This window comes from Gymnoscopelus braueri (genome assembly GCF_963280865.1).
Source record: "Gymnoscopelus braueri genome assembly, chromosome: 12".
Classification (NCBI taxonomy): domain Eukaryota; kingdom Metazoa; phylum Chordata; class Actinopteri; order Myctophiformes; family Myctophidae; genus Gymnoscopelus; species Gymnoscopelus braueri.
Window position 1 is genome coordinate 49,230,957 of NC_137614.1, and position 15,283 is coordinate 49,246,239.

Here is a 15,283-nt window from a genome sequence, read left to right on the forward strand (position 1 = left end):
GAAAAAAAAGGATTTAACCAGTGAACCATCATAAAATTGTCACACAGCACATTTTACATTCCGACTAACAATAGAGATATTACATAGCAGCTGAATTTACATTGTTTTTTTTATTGTTTTTTTTATGATTTGTACTTTATTTTCTTTTATAGACAAACATACAGAGAATTTTCTTTCAACATTGATGCAAGCATATTTTTGAATTTACATTGTTAACATTGTGTAATTAAGAGCTTCTGATAAATGCCTAAATTGTTAATTGTATGCTGTTTATTGATTCTACATTTTCCAGTGACTCCTACCTGCGTGAGTCATAATAGCTTGGCTGCTCTGCAGCTGCTGATTGGCTCCGACAGATGTTCCTGGCCCACTGGCAGTCACCTGACCCTGGACAAAGTTCTGGTTTCCTGGCATGTTTGGAAAGCCCATTGGACGCTTAGCCATGCCTAGCAATAAACAATTAGACATCGCACACATAACTAGATTTATTTTTGGAAATAATCCATAGCAGCTGCATTGGAGCTTAAATAAAATAAATGGAATCATGTGGATCTTGGGATCCACAAAGCCATGCTGTAAAAAAGAAAACTTTTACCTGCCAGTCCACCTGGATGTAAGGGTTAATTCAACCAATCGATTTAATTCAGTTATGAAAAATATTAGATTTTAATCAAATAATCAATTATTTTCAGATATCGTGATATATCGTTGGTGATTTTTTTTTGCAATATATATCGAATATCGTGATATCGCAATATATCAAATATCGTCGAATATCGTGATATATATTGTTATCGTGGGCCTAATATCGTGATATATATCACGTGAGGTACCCATATCGTCCCACCCCTACTCGATATATAGAATTATGGCTAAACATAATGGATAGTCGCAGCCCTACCTGGATGCACTTGGGCCCCTGGCTGTCCATGCTGAGGCATGCCCATGAACCCCGGCTGTCCCGGCAGTCCCATGGCGCCCTGTGGTCCCAGGACCGCTCTCCCCGGGGAGCCCACCCCCTGGGGGAAGTTCTGTGGGGTGGTGGGGCGCTGAGCCATCATGGGAGGAGTTCCTGGAGAACCCTGCTGGAAAGGAGACGAGGACGACCCAGGGGATTTGGCGATCAGGTTGCCCTGCGTTACGGAAAATATTAAACCCATTAAGACCTGAAGCCGATACTACAAATGTCTTCTAAATCCCAACAGTATTATGAAAGAATCCTATGTTTCTATATCAGTGGTGCTCAAACGTTTTCATGTCAAGGACCCCCAAAATGATATGTATCGTAAATTTCTGACTATAAGCCGCGACATTCTCCCCATTTTTCGACCCTGCGGCTTATATAACGGTGCGGCTTATCTATGGATTTTTACAGCTAACGGCCACTAGGGGACCTCCTAAATCTATGGATTTTACACCCGTGGCTTATAGTCCAGTGCGGCTTATATATGTACAAATCATTCAATTTAGCTGCTGCGGCTTATATTCAGGTGCGGCTTATAGTGCGAAAATGACGGTATTTGGCCGCCGACCCCCCATCTCAAAATGTTTTGTTCCAGGGACCCCAAGAAGCAAAGATTTGAGTTAAAAATGTTCGCTTTAGAAGAATTTCACGATTTTTCAAAAATAGCAGATGCCGCGCTATGAGCTTGTATATCTGCTACTTTTGAATAGCCCAAAGTGTAAAATAATGCTTTTTAACTCAAATCAAAGTGACACTGATGCGTTCCAGGTCTTAATGGGTTAATATCTATGCTCAGGGTGAAGTGTATCTTTTATTGAATTAGATTCAAGCATTAAAAACAGCATTACAGCATATAGCCCCAGGCCTGGAGGCCTGGGCCCCACGACCCTCTAGCGCCCCCAGCAGGGCAAAAGCACAGACCCAGAGCACCAATGTCTAACCCTTCTTATAAACAGATGTTATAATAAATGGTGTTTGCTGCTAAGTGCCAGTACAATAATGCTGACTGGTCAAGTTAACTCTTTGACTGCCAATGACTGAGATTTCTCGTCATATTTTGCTAAGGCACAGGGGTCACCATTTGACTTCCAGAGAAGCAAAGCAGCAGCAAATCACGTGACTGCAAAAAAGGAGATAAATATTCTATGATTTTTCAAAGGTTAGTAAAAAACACTCGAAAATGGCTGGCAGTGGCTTGGCAAATTATGTTTTATATTCTGGCAGTCAAAGAGTTGAGAGCGCCCATGTATGGTATATATGTCACAGGGAAATTGGCATTCGAGCGAAATTGAAAAAGGAGCGCTAATTTTTTACCACCCACCACCCAGGCAATTCTGTAGAACCAACACTAGAGGGCAATGAAACCACAGTGCACTAACATATATGGCCCCGACCACACACACACACACACACACACACACGCACACGCGCTCATGCTTTCAATTTGGTTTATTGAAAGCATGATTGTTAAGATAATTTTATTGTGTTCTGGCTTTTAACATTTGTTTTACACAATCGATGGTATTGCTGGATCAGCCAAAAGAGAACAAGTGTAGTAGAAATAGACCTTTGGAACGGTTGTTGACTAGATCCTAATGACAGCAACAGGAGCTGTGAAAAGACCCCTGCTGTGAAGTTGAACACTCAATGGTTCACATTCACATACAATTAGATACAACAGAAATGACTTTGAACTAGGGATGCACCAATATATCGGCCCCATATCGGTATCGGACGATATTTGCCACCATCGTTTTTTTTTTAACTTTTTAGCCGGTTAAAGTTACAAGAGTTCCCCTGGCACAAAAGGGGGAAATAATAACACCAAAAACTAAATAAACAAATATCGGTGTCAGTATGGGCTAAATTGTTATTTTAAACATCGGTATCGGCCAAGAATTTCCATATCGGTACATCCCTACTTTGAACAGATTATCATTCTAGAATGTCTATTGTACCTGCTGTCCGGAGGTGGGTGGGAGGGGTGGAGGGGGCCTGGGTGGTCCCGCTATTACGCCACCAGGCCCGGCCTGTAGGCCCTTAATAGGCTGGGGGGCCGCGAACTGTCCCATGATCCCAGCCTGCTGCTGCTGCTGTTGCTGCAATTGTCCCGGCCCCATGGCGTTGAATACCTGTCCGGCTTGCTGGCTGCCAAACGGGTACGGCGGCGGAGGGTGGTTGGGGGTCTGAACCGTGGCGAGGGAAGGCGGCCGCTGCTGACCCATGGGTCCGACGCCTAGGGCTGTCACGATTAACACATTTAAGTTGACGATTAATTGTCACTCAAATAATTGCGATTAACGATTCAATTGTGTGTTTGGCATTGAACATTTGGAACATAATGAAGCCTTTTAGGCTTCGTAATAAAAAAAAATGCACAGAGCAGATATGAGAAATAACTGAAACAAACAAAGAAATTATTGAAATTATTTGTAGAAAAACACTTCTAGCTCTGACTTTTTTTTAGGCGATAGGCGATAGCGATAGCAACAAAATCGCGGTCGCGGTAAAAAAGCTTTTGTTCCAGTGGATAGACGAGACCCTCCCCCACCCACCGGACACTTTTTGTTTACATCCGCGTGCGCGTCGTGGCTTCTGCGGCCCTCCAAAGATCGTCAAAACACGGTAAAAAAACGCTTGCACCAGCTGCATAGTACGGATGTATATTACCTGGCACTCAATGTCTTCATAATTTTATACATAAAAAAGCTGAAATAGCTGATCTACAAGCTTACGTGTCGTAGATCTTGTAGATCTGCAATTTCTGCTTTTTTTTATATTTGAAAATGCGTGAACATTTTTCAACATGGAAACGATTATGCAAAAAAGAAGTGCGATTATCTCAAATAATTGCGATTGGACGATTATGTAATAATTGTGGCAGGCGTACCGACGCCTTGGGGCGGGGGCTTCCGCCAGGCTCCGGGTCCTCCCTGCGCGGCCTGCGGAGGCTGGAGCACGCCGGAGGGCAGCTGGTTCCAGCCGGGAGGCACGGCCATCTGGCCGGAGGGGTTGAACCCCGGGGGTCTGGGTCCGACTCCGAGCTGCTGGGAGAGCTGGGCCTGCTGCTGCTGCTGAGCCTGTTCATGATGGATTAAAAGAAAAAAATGATAAAATCTCACGACAGAAAACAATATTCTATACATTATAATCGCCAAGTCCGATAATGCGATTTCTGAAAGCCCCCCCGCCCCACGCTGTTTCCTAAACAATTAACACAATATATGTAAAATTATATTTTAGTAAGATTGTTCCTGCTGTTTTACATACTGCCAAGCATGAGAAGAAATCACAGACTGAGGCTTTAACCTTTGCTTTTACGAAATATCCTAGAAAATGCTCCTAGACATATTGATAGTTTGACCACTTCAAATTAGGGATGGGACGATAATTGTTATCGCTATAAAAAAAACGTTCACAATAATTGTATCGCAGAGATTTTAAGTTATCGTGAAATTGTCCTCCATCATACGCTATAGGATGAATTAGCTTTTGTTGAGTTGCAAATTCAGTACAACTTCCAAAAAGAGCTGGAATCTACAAGCTCACAATGTTGTGAGCTTGTAGATCGGCTTATTTTAGGCAAATGTTCTCCCCAGAATAGGGATGCTGGGGGTTCAAGTGGTTAACAAAAAAGTCATTTTAAGTTTTAAGCATATTTTGATTATCGCGATAATACCCTTAAATCGCAATTATTTTTGCCACAATAATCGTGACATGTAATGTTCATATCGTCCCATCCCTACTTCAAATACTCTAGTCTTAAAATAAATAAATAATAATAATAATAATAATTGCATATCTACAAGCTCGAGCTTCCATAGAAGACATGCTTGGCTTCTATTGGAATCCAAATGACAGAAATCACAGATGCTGCTGAGTGAGAAGAACTTGAATCCATGCCTGTTGTTGCTGTTGTTGGTGCTGTTGTTGCTGAAGTTGCTGCAGGGCAGCTGGGTTGAGTGGTCTCCCGGCCTGCAGGGCCTGCATGTGATGGGCTGCTGCCTGCGGAGGCATGATGGGCCCTCCTGCTCCATGCGGGACAGCCTGTTGTTGCTGCTGTTGTTGTTGTTGCTGGTGCTGGAGTTGCTGGAGTTGCTGCTGTTGCACCGACATACCCGACATCATAGGGTCCATCACATCTAGAAAGAGAGTGAAAACACGTTTGTTATTAGGTGTTGTCGCAGAAGAGGTGTATGAACCTTCACGTGCCTCATTATTAGACTCGATTCTAGAATGCATCTCAATTTCCTATATTACTGCACATGGCTCATCAATTAACCCATTAACACATTCCCTGCCAACGAGATTCTATTTTTTTTTATTTTTTTTTTGAAAAAGTTGAAAATGACTTGAAGGGAAAAGGTGATGACTCAAACCTGTCTGTGACACTGGTCTTTGAACTCGGGGGTGCATTTGGCCACTGCCGCCAGGGATCATGCCAGCCTGACCTGCCATGCTGGGACCAGGGGGAACCATCGACGGGACGGCCATCCTCATCCCTCCTGGGAGAAAATGTGAGGATTGTTCATTGACTTATGTAAACAATCAAATATGAAATCGAAAGATTCTTATCCATTACATTGGGGATTTTTTTTCCATATCTTCAAATATCTTTATAATATCTTCAGTCATAGACCCTTTGGTTTAGAAAAAAAAAAAAGAATCCAAGTATATGCCCCAATCAGCACACCATAACATGTATAATTACCTGGACCAGGCTGACCTGGAAAGCCCACATCCATCCTCATCTGGCCAGGTGCTCCAATTGGTCCATTCACCCTGACCTCCTGGCCACGGTTCTGTCCCATCATGGCCACCACATTAATGGCCCCTTCGCCTGTGTACAGCAAACGGTCATAACAAATCAAGTCAAATATTAATAAAAGGGGGGGGGGGGGGGTCTTTTCTTTTCCAACAACAAAAAACATTTTAACCGCGATCGCCCGTTCTGTTGTAATCGACAGTTGAATGTGGCTCGTTTTCACACAAAAAAGAAGAAATCCGAGGTAGATGTGTTTTTCTAAATCTGGGAGTCAACAGAGTTTTTGGGGGGGATGACATCATTTCTGCTTCTATCATTCTCTCGCAGTCAAGGGATCATTCATAGGTTGCCGAAGAGTGCCCTCTAGCGTAATCACTGAAAACATGATATATGTGTCCTTGGCAGGCAAGTGCTGGATTTGAAAGAAGGCATATATGCGTTCTTGGCAGGCAATGTGTTAAAAAAAAGCTAATCAGTCTGGATTCCAGGCTAGTTCACACTAGTAGCGACAAAACTACAAAATGGCCCAAGCATGACCAGGTACATTGCCACCGAATCGCTGTTAAAAGGGTTGCTCAAGCCACAATGTGTGATGATTGAAAAGGTTTAGGGATAAAATGCACAGGGAACTGATTAATGGAAAGAATGAGGTTCTCTTTCTTTTACGGAAAAGAGCAGGAATTGTGGTGAAATAAAAAAAAAACATGATAGATTGACGCTTCACTGCATCATTGTAGTTCTGAAAAACGTCATTGTAGAGCTGAAGAAATAAAGGTGCTTTCATTTATAGCATGTCACGCCGCTGAAAGAATGCTGCTGACAAAGTGTCGGGCATCAGTTTGTAGCTTCATGTTGCTGGCTTGGATTAAAGCAAATTAAGATCTCAAAGGAAAGCAGCCCTCCCTACACTAGCGCTGTATCCTAAATAATTAACACAATATGTTAAATTATGATGTTTTAGTAATATTGTTCCTGCTGCTCTACATACTGCTGACCGGGTGAAGATTGAGGCTTTGACATTTGCTTTTATAAAATATCCCAGACCATTAGGGTTTTATGGAAGATGCTTCTGCACATATTGACAGTTTGCCTACTTCAAATGCTCTAATCTTAACTCATTCACAGCCAAGAACGACTTCTGACGAGACATCGTCCAAACGCCCACACTGCCAAGGTCGACTTATGATGACTTTTATTTTTTTTTGGTGGGGGGGGGGGGCGTGCCTGTGAATGATCCAAGCACCACCGAAGAAGAGTACACCCAGACATCATGTGATCACAACAACAAAAAGCTCACCTCCTTTCATGTTAAAGGATTTCAAAAAATATTTTTTTCTCTGATTTCTGTTGTTTTCCAAAAAACAAGCCACATTCAAACGGCCATAGCTCTGGAATGGAGGATCGCGGCCGGACAATTTTTTTCTCCAAAAGGTACAGTAAAATCGCCGTTTTCCCTGGCAAGGGGGCGGTAGACGATGTTTTAACTCTAGCAGTCAATGAGTTAAAATTACAAAAACGAAAGTAACCTATCTGCAAGCTCTCAATGCGTCTGTTGCGCTCTACGGAGAGTGCAACATGCTTCCACAGAAGACATGCCGACTTCTATGGAATCCACATGACTGAAATCAGGTCGAGGCGACTGAGAACTTTAACCCCTTAACCCATTAACACATCTACCGCCGGGCCCGTAGTTCTACGGGCCGTTAAATCCAACGGTTAAGCGCCAATCCCGTAGCCTACGGGCTGTGGTGCTTTTTCCTTTTTTTCGAATTTTTTTTTTTTTTTAATTTTCTAGGGGGACCATTTTCAGTGTAACACCACCCGATCGGACCGGAAGTGCGATCACGTTTTTTGTTTCCCGTCTGCCTTCATTCTAAGTCGTACACAAAAAGCCCTGTAAAAGCTGTACAGGACATGTAGTTTTTCATCCTCGCATTTCCCATGTTAACATAAACGATCAGAACTCAAACATGGCGGCTCCGTTTGACACGCGGTCTCGACGAGTAGACACCAGGACATGTGCCCGTTGTTTACAAACAGTGTATCGGGCAATCTAAAGGATTTTAACGGGGCCTATGGCGACCTGAAAAAAACAAAAAACAACAATAAAACCTTGGCACTGGTGAGTACATTATGAGATTAGCCCTTGGCGGTGGATGTGTTAACTGCCAGAGGTATTTTCATATTTTTTTAGCCAGTGCCAGACTTTTTCATTGAAAAAAAAAAAGTACTCAGGAGCCGAGATACAGAATTTTTAAGTTTTAAGTTAACAAGGAAGTGGATAGGAGTCTAGATCTTCGAAAAATCATATCTCCTTGGTCTTTGGGTCAATTTTTTTTTTTAGTTCACGTAGATCTATGCGATTGGCAGGGAATCAGTTAAGACCTGAGGCGATTCTTAAAAATGTTTTCTAAATCCTAGTTTTTTGAAAAAAATAAAAAATAAAATCACGATTTTTCAAAAATAGCAGATCTACAAGCTCATAGCGCGGCACTCGGTGCCGCGCTATGAGCTTGTATATCTGCTATTTTTGAATAGCCAAAGAAATCTAAAGTGACACAGATGCGTTCCAGGTCTTAGTGGGTTAATCCATGCTGGCTGGCTTCCATTGAAAAAGGACTTGTGGGCCCGTCACTTTGTCACTGCTAGTATATGAACGCAGCATCAGTGTCGATACCGTGTACACCATTTCATGAAAAAGGACAAGGGGTGTGAGAGTTCCACTGAGGCCAGGAGGACGTACGGTACCTTCTATTTGCACAGAGAGGATGCCCAGGTCTCTGAGCTGCTGCTGGTTGTTCTGAGCCAGCTGTCTGAGACGCTCTGCAGCATCCCTGGGAATGTTGAAGGTGACCCGCACGCTGTTCCATGGCTCCACATGCTGCGGCTGCAGCCTCTCTGAACCTGAAACAGGAGATCGTGGATGATATCGTTGCTGCCGGGCAGAAACCTCCTATCTTCATATTTTAAACTTTTTTTTTCATATACTACAGCGTCATACTAGAGCGTCACACAAAAGCATTTAAAGTAACAGATCCACAAGTTTGAAACGTGGCACAAAGCGACGAAAGTTTTGAGCTTGTAGATCTGCTATTTTTGCCGTTTTTAGAGCAATGGTTCTCAACCTGTGGTTTGGGACCCCCAGGGTGGTCCCCACATGATTTTGGGGGCATTCCCAGATGACAGTAAAGTGGCAATTTAGGGACTTTTTAATACCAAATAAATAAATAAAAAAGGAAATGAAAAAAGATCATTACTGCATCAAAGGTAATCAACAAACCATACTATAAAATACTATACTTGAAAATAGCTGATCCACAAGCTCTCAACGCGAGGCGTTGTGAGCTTGTGGATCAGTTATTTTCACAATATTTATCTGGAACAGAGTCAAACTAAATGTGATGCCTCAGCTCCTACAAGTGCTCGTCAGGGTGGGGGGTCCCCAGTTCTTCAAATATGATCATTTTGGGGGGTCGCGGCCAGAAAAGGTTGAAAAGCACTGGGTTCAAGCATTGGTTCTCAAAGTGGGGTCCGGTGTCCCCCAGGGGTCCTTGGAGGGATACCAGGGGGTCCCCAGCAAAATTTGTTAATAGTGCCTCGCAATTATTTTAACCCCTTTATCCATATTTTATACTTTGGCTATTCAAAAATAGCAGATCTACAAGCTTATAGCGTGGCACTCGACTTGTAGATATGCTATAGTTGAATAATCTTGAAAAAGTGTGCAAATCTTTAAATCTTGTTTTTTAAAAGGCGAACATTTTTAACACAAATCTTTGTCCCTGGCACAACATATTTTCAGGTAGGGGTCCGCGGCCACATACATATCAATTTGGGGATCCTTGGCACGAAAAACGTTTGAGAACCACTGGTTTAGAGGAAGGCGTCATCAGAAACCCCCTTTCAAAAGGTGCCTTGAGTTTAACAATACTAACCCAAATGAAGCACGCTTGGTATGCCTCTAAGGATCGTATTGAGCTTCTCTGGAAAGTCTTCATCCTCCATGTTTCCTTGGAACGAAACAAAGATGGTAAAATCGTCCCCGTTTCCCGCTTCTTCTTCTCCATCTTCCTCACAAAGCTTCTCCTCCTCCTCCTCCTCCTCCTCCTCGTGGCAGGCGGCGGCTGCTCCGCTCCCGTGGTAACAACAACCCTCAGCATCCTCTCCCGCCTCGTCTCCAACCCCCGAGTCCCTGTCGGAGTCGTTATCGTCGTCGTCGCCTGCCAGGAATTCTGCCCCCTGGGACGGTGGAGGTGGAGTATGTAGATGTGCCATCCTCCTTCTCGCTAGGAGTGGCCTGGCCCAAGAGCTCGACTGTTTATGCTGCAAAATACACAGAAATACATACAACCGTAATGAAATAGACGCAAACAGTCAACCCATTAAAGACCGTGAAAGCATCGGTCATTTTAGATTTGAACCACTTTAACCATTATCTTATACTTTTGGCTATTCAAAAAATAGCAGATAATTATATACAAGCTCATAGCGCAGCACAAGATCTGCTTTTTTTTTTTTTTCATGACATTTTGTGCAAATCTTTGAATGTATAATTTTTGAAAGCGAACATTTGTAACTCAAATCTTTGATTCTGGGGGATTCTGCAAATGTCACCCCATCTCAAAACATGTTGTTCCAGGGACCCCCCAGAAGCAAAGGTTTGATTACAAATGTTGTTTTAAAAAACAATTTTTCAAAAATAGCAGATCTACAAACTCGGTGCCGTGCTATGAGCTTGTATATCTGCTATTTTTGAATAGCCAAAGTATATGACATTTTAAAAGCCTAGAGACGCAGGTTTTGCCCATTAACCACTTGAACCCCCTTACGCTGTGCATGTTGACTGTGGTCACCCAGGGCTCTTATACTAGGTCTGGTCCTTTTTTTCTCCCTCTACACATCAAATCTCTTCAGCGATCATGGCCTATCCACTGGCTCACACCGAATGTTCGCCCCAAAATAGAGGACGCTAGGGTTCAAGTGTGACGTCCTAAAGACCTGAGGTTTTCCAAATTGAAGGTCAGCTAACCGATTACTCAAGAGGACCAGTGATCCAGTGATCCTTTGCTTAAGCCAGGATTCGGATTCACACCAACCAAAACAAAAAGAAAAATGACATTTCTGCAGATTCTACTTAAAAAATAAATCAAGATTCATAGAACACACACACACAACACCAGAGTCGCGAGAATAACGTTATTATCCCTCAACATGTTTACTAGGTTTACAGCTCAATTTACAGTAGCTGCAACGTGAGTATTATTATAATAATGACTCACTTGCATCACTGATCAGGCAATGAATGAACCGACTACTGTAAATTAATTTACTATTAATTAATTGTAGACATGTTATTTTTGGGAAGCGACAACCTTGCGTGAAGGTGTATAAATTAATTAATTTTAAGATGAGGCAAAAAAAAAAGGAAAGTGTAAATGTCAAGTGCGATGGATAGTTTTTTCTTTTCTTTTTTCTGTTTCTTATTTTTCTCTCCGTCTATGCTGTACACCTTCTGCAATGCGAACATGGTGCTTAAAACCATTCTTTTACATTTTGGCTATAATAGCAGATATACAAGCTCATGAGCTTGTAGATCTGCTATTGTTGAGGAAAGAAATCGTGAAAATGTGTGTGTGGATACGTGTGTGTATACTGTATGTGTATATATATATATGTATATGTGTGTATGTGTGTATATATACATATATATACATATACATATATATACATATATACATATACATATATATATACATATACACATATATACATACACATACATACATACATACATACATACATACATACATATACACACACACACACACACACACACACACACACACACACATATATACACACACACACACAGTTAACTCAAATCATTGCTTCTGGGGGTCCCAGCTTGGAGATCTGCTGTTTTCTTTTGAAAAATCGTGTGCAAATCTTTGAATATATATATTTTTTAACATTTTTTACTCAAATCTTTGCTTCTGGGGATTCTACAAATGTCTTCTAAATCCTTACAGTAAAAAAGAAAAAACAGAAAAAAACTTATGTTGCTATAATATCAGTGGTTCTCAAACATTTTCATGGCAAGGACCCCCAAAATAATATGTATTTAGCCACGGACCCCCATCTCAAAATATTTTGTTCCAGGGACCAAGAAGCAAAGATTGTAGTTAACAGTGCATATATAGATCCACAAGCTCATATAAATATCTGCCATTTTTGAATAGCCAAAGAAATGTTAAAATGACACAGATAGGTTCCAGGTCATAATGGGTTAATAGAAGATGAGGCTACTGGTCGCTAGTTAGCTTCAGTTTGCATTGACTTACGCCTAGCATCCTCAGCTAACGCGTCATCGGCCCCTTAACAAACACAGGCCCGTCGGCTTCAGTGTTAGCATCGGTATAAAAAAATAGAAAAAGAAAAAACTGAAAAAGAAAAAACACGTAGATACACAACAACGTAGATATAAAAGTTAACGGTGTTACACCAAGTTTAAGTAATAACGCATGTAATAATGCTGGAATGTGTCAAATAAAAAATGATTTATAACGGACACAGCACTGTGCAAATAAAGGTTAATGTCGGTTTCGAGGCGTTAGCTGCCTGTGGCTAATTCCGTTAGCACGTCATAATAATAATAAACGCAGTGGACATTTACAGCGCTCGTTATGAAACACGTTTTGTTATCTTTGCAATGGTTTTTAAGCATGCCAGTTTACATGTTTGACAAGAAATGAGCACAAAGGTTAAAATAAACGGTGGCTTAGTTACCAAACATGTTCGTCTTTCTGCAGATATTAAGTGACAACAGTCCTACATCATCAGAGAGCTAGCTGGGTTAGCTAACTAAACCACTGTTGCCAGATTCTGTGAGAGAAATAAGCAACCAGGTCTAGGAAAACAATTAAGGCCAAAAAGAAGTGATTGTGTTTTTTTGATTGATTGAATATTGTATTAGGCAAAATAAAAAGGAAAACAACACAGTTACATTTAAAATACTTTGTCTCAAAGGACCGTTCAAAAAAAGTCCTTGCTGTCTTGTTTCCAATGAGGTCCTTGGTATTCAATTCATAGTCATATATAGTGGCACCGACAGTTCAAATATCAACACAAATATATAGAAAAAATAACACTATATGTACAAACAAAAAAAAAACAAAGAATGCAGAAAACATAAGCTAACAGGAAAAAGGGTACTACCTCCTTTTTTGGCCTCCTGAAAGGTGAATTTGCATTTACAATTTTGAAGACTAATCCCATTTTTTGTTGTTTAACCCTGTCTTCTACCCCGAGCCAGCCTAGGCTGGCAAAATGAGTGGGAGAAAGGTGGGTCATGGGCCCCAGTCCGAGAAGTAGTCGAATCAGTTTGTTTTGGGAGGTTTGAAGCTTAGTCTTCAGTGACATTGAGATGTTGGCGCACCAAGAGGTGCAAGCATAGTCAAAAAGGGGCTGAATCAGGGCCCCTGAAAGGGTCCTGAGGGCATTGTTGTTGACAAAAGAGGAAACTCTGCCCATAAATCTGATTCTCTGGTTAACTCTTTTGACCACCTTTGTTGCCATGCTTTCACCTGTCAGGTATTTGTCAAGAATACAACCCAAATAGGTCATCTCTTCTTTGCTAGAGATAATTGTGTCATCAACTTTGACCTTGAAATCATTTACATTCATCTTTCTGAGGGAATGTTTGGTCCCAAAAAGAATGGATTAAGTTTTTCGAAGGTGTAGTGACAGTGTTATCAGTAAGCCAGGTACGGATTTTGGAGGGTTCTGAGCTGAGAGCTGGGTCACACTCAGTGGTGGGAAAAGTACTCAAATGTTTTACTTAAGTAAAAGTATCAATACTGCAATGTAGAAATACTCTGTTACAAGTAAAAGTCCAGTTCAAAATGTTGCTTGAGTAAAAGTACAAAAGTATTGACATCAAAATGCACTTAAAGTACCAAAAGTAAAAGTTCTTTATGCAGAATGTCCTATTTCAAAAGTGTTCAAAATGGATACAAATTTTTGAAAACCAGTAGATCTACAAGCTCACAATGCGTCGTAAAGCGACGTGTCGTGAGCGATTGGCTATTTTCAAATAGCCGAAGTAGGGTTAAGTGGTTAATATGTTTAGTAATAATAAAAATCTACAAAGTAACTTAGTAACTAAAGTTTTCAAATAATTGTAGTGGAGTAAAAGTATAATATTTGCCTCTGAGATGAGTAGAAGTAAAAGTACAGAAAATTTAAAATATTCCAGTAAAGTAAAACCTTTTACTTAAGTACAGTACTTTACTACTTGAGTAAATGTACTTAGTTACTTTCCACCACTGGTCACACTTAAACCTAATAGGCACATTTGAAAATAGCAGATCTACAAGCTCACAGTGCATCGCGATGCAACACGTTGTGAGCTTGTAGATCTATTTAGAACATAATAATAAAATCTTGAACAAAAAAGTGCAAAATGTGGAATATTTTCGAAACATGAACACAAATCTTGTATTGAGGGTCCCTGGCATTAACATTTTCAGATGGGGTCCGCAGACAAATACATACAGTTGGGGGTCCTTCTTCCTTGACATGAAAATGTTTCAGAACCACTGGTTTGAACAACATGGAAACAAGCCCAATTAAGCAACTACACTTTAGAAACAAGCCCAATTAAGCAACTACTAGAAACAAGCCCCAAAAACAGCAACTACCAATATTTACAAGCAACTTTACAGAAAAAGAAGCCCAAAGTCGCTTATAATAAGCCGACATGGCAACACTGAACAAAACATGAATGAAGGGTGCGTCACCGTAGAAAGCAACGTACGGTCAACAGCTACTACAGCAGCTTTAGGTTCCTAGGCGTTTTCTGTGGACGTACTGTAGATTTGTATTTACAATGATTAAATTAATTTTAGAATTTAAAAAATAAATAGTATCATGGGTACCATGATACAAAAAACAATAAAATATTAAATAAAATCACACACCATCCCATGTTTCACTATCCACTCCGCTTGACTCTTGAGAATATTTGATATTCACCGTATTTTGTCAAAAAATGCAATTAACTTTTGCACACAAAAAAATACCCCATACTTTGTAGATGGTTGTTTATTCTCAAATAAATCTAAAATAGACGTTGCCCCTGAAATTACAGGAGAAAGGAAAAAGAACGGCCACGACATTTGCTTATTTTAGGGGGCATTCAATTACAACTTCAGATAACAAAACTGTAAATTGTACTGTGATTTTACATATAGAGGTGTGTGTGTGTGTGTGTGTGTGTGTGTGTGTGTGTGTGTGTGTCATGCTCACATTTTAAGACCATTGATTGATGTACGACATGAGAACAGTACAAATTCACAATACAAGGTCTGGAAGACTCGTAAAGCATTAACTAAACCATTCAATCCGACACCAACACGAATAGTAGAATCATGTCGCGCTTAAAATGAATAACCCCTTCTTAAGTAAAATATTCTTCACTTTATAACTAAGGCATGTGGGACATCCATTCCTTACGAATTCTTTGTGGTCCCCAATTTCCAAGATCACTAGACCAT

General features: G+C 40.9%; 1 protein-coding gene across 2 annotated transcripts in view; it reads right to left on the reverse strand.

Annotated features, from left to right (window-relative positions):
- Window positions 1-12,596, reverse strand: part of ncoa6 (nuclear receptor coactivator 6) — a 28,982-nt gene extending 16,386 nt beyond the window's left edge. For both annotated transcript variants that reach the window (XM_080445286.1, XM_080445285.1), the window contains exons 1-10: window positions 12,516-12,596; window positions 9,665-10,052; window positions 8,478-8,633; window positions 5,676-5,804; window positions 5,344-5,469; window positions 4,868-5,106; window positions 3,855-4,044; window positions 2,923-3,206; window positions 902-1,133; window positions 303-446 (exon numbers count right to left, since the gene is read on the reverse strand). In XM_080445286.1, coding sequence (XP_080301412.1) covers window positions 303-446; window positions 902-1,133; window positions 2,923-3,206; window positions 3,855-4,044; window positions 4,868-5,106; window positions 5,344-5,469; window positions 5,676-5,804; window positions 8,478-8,633; window positions 9,665-10,004 — 1,840 coding nt within the window. In that variant the 5' untranslated portion in view covers window positions 10,005-10,052; window positions 12,516-12,596. The remainder of the gene's footprint in view (window positions 1-302; window positions 447-901; window positions 1,134-2,922; window positions 3,207-3,854; window positions 4,045-4,867; window positions 5,107-5,343; window positions 5,470-5,675; window positions 5,805-8,477; window positions 8,634-9,664; window positions 10,053-12,515) is intronic.
- Between the last annotated feature and the right edge of the window lie 2,687 nt (window positions 12,597-15,283).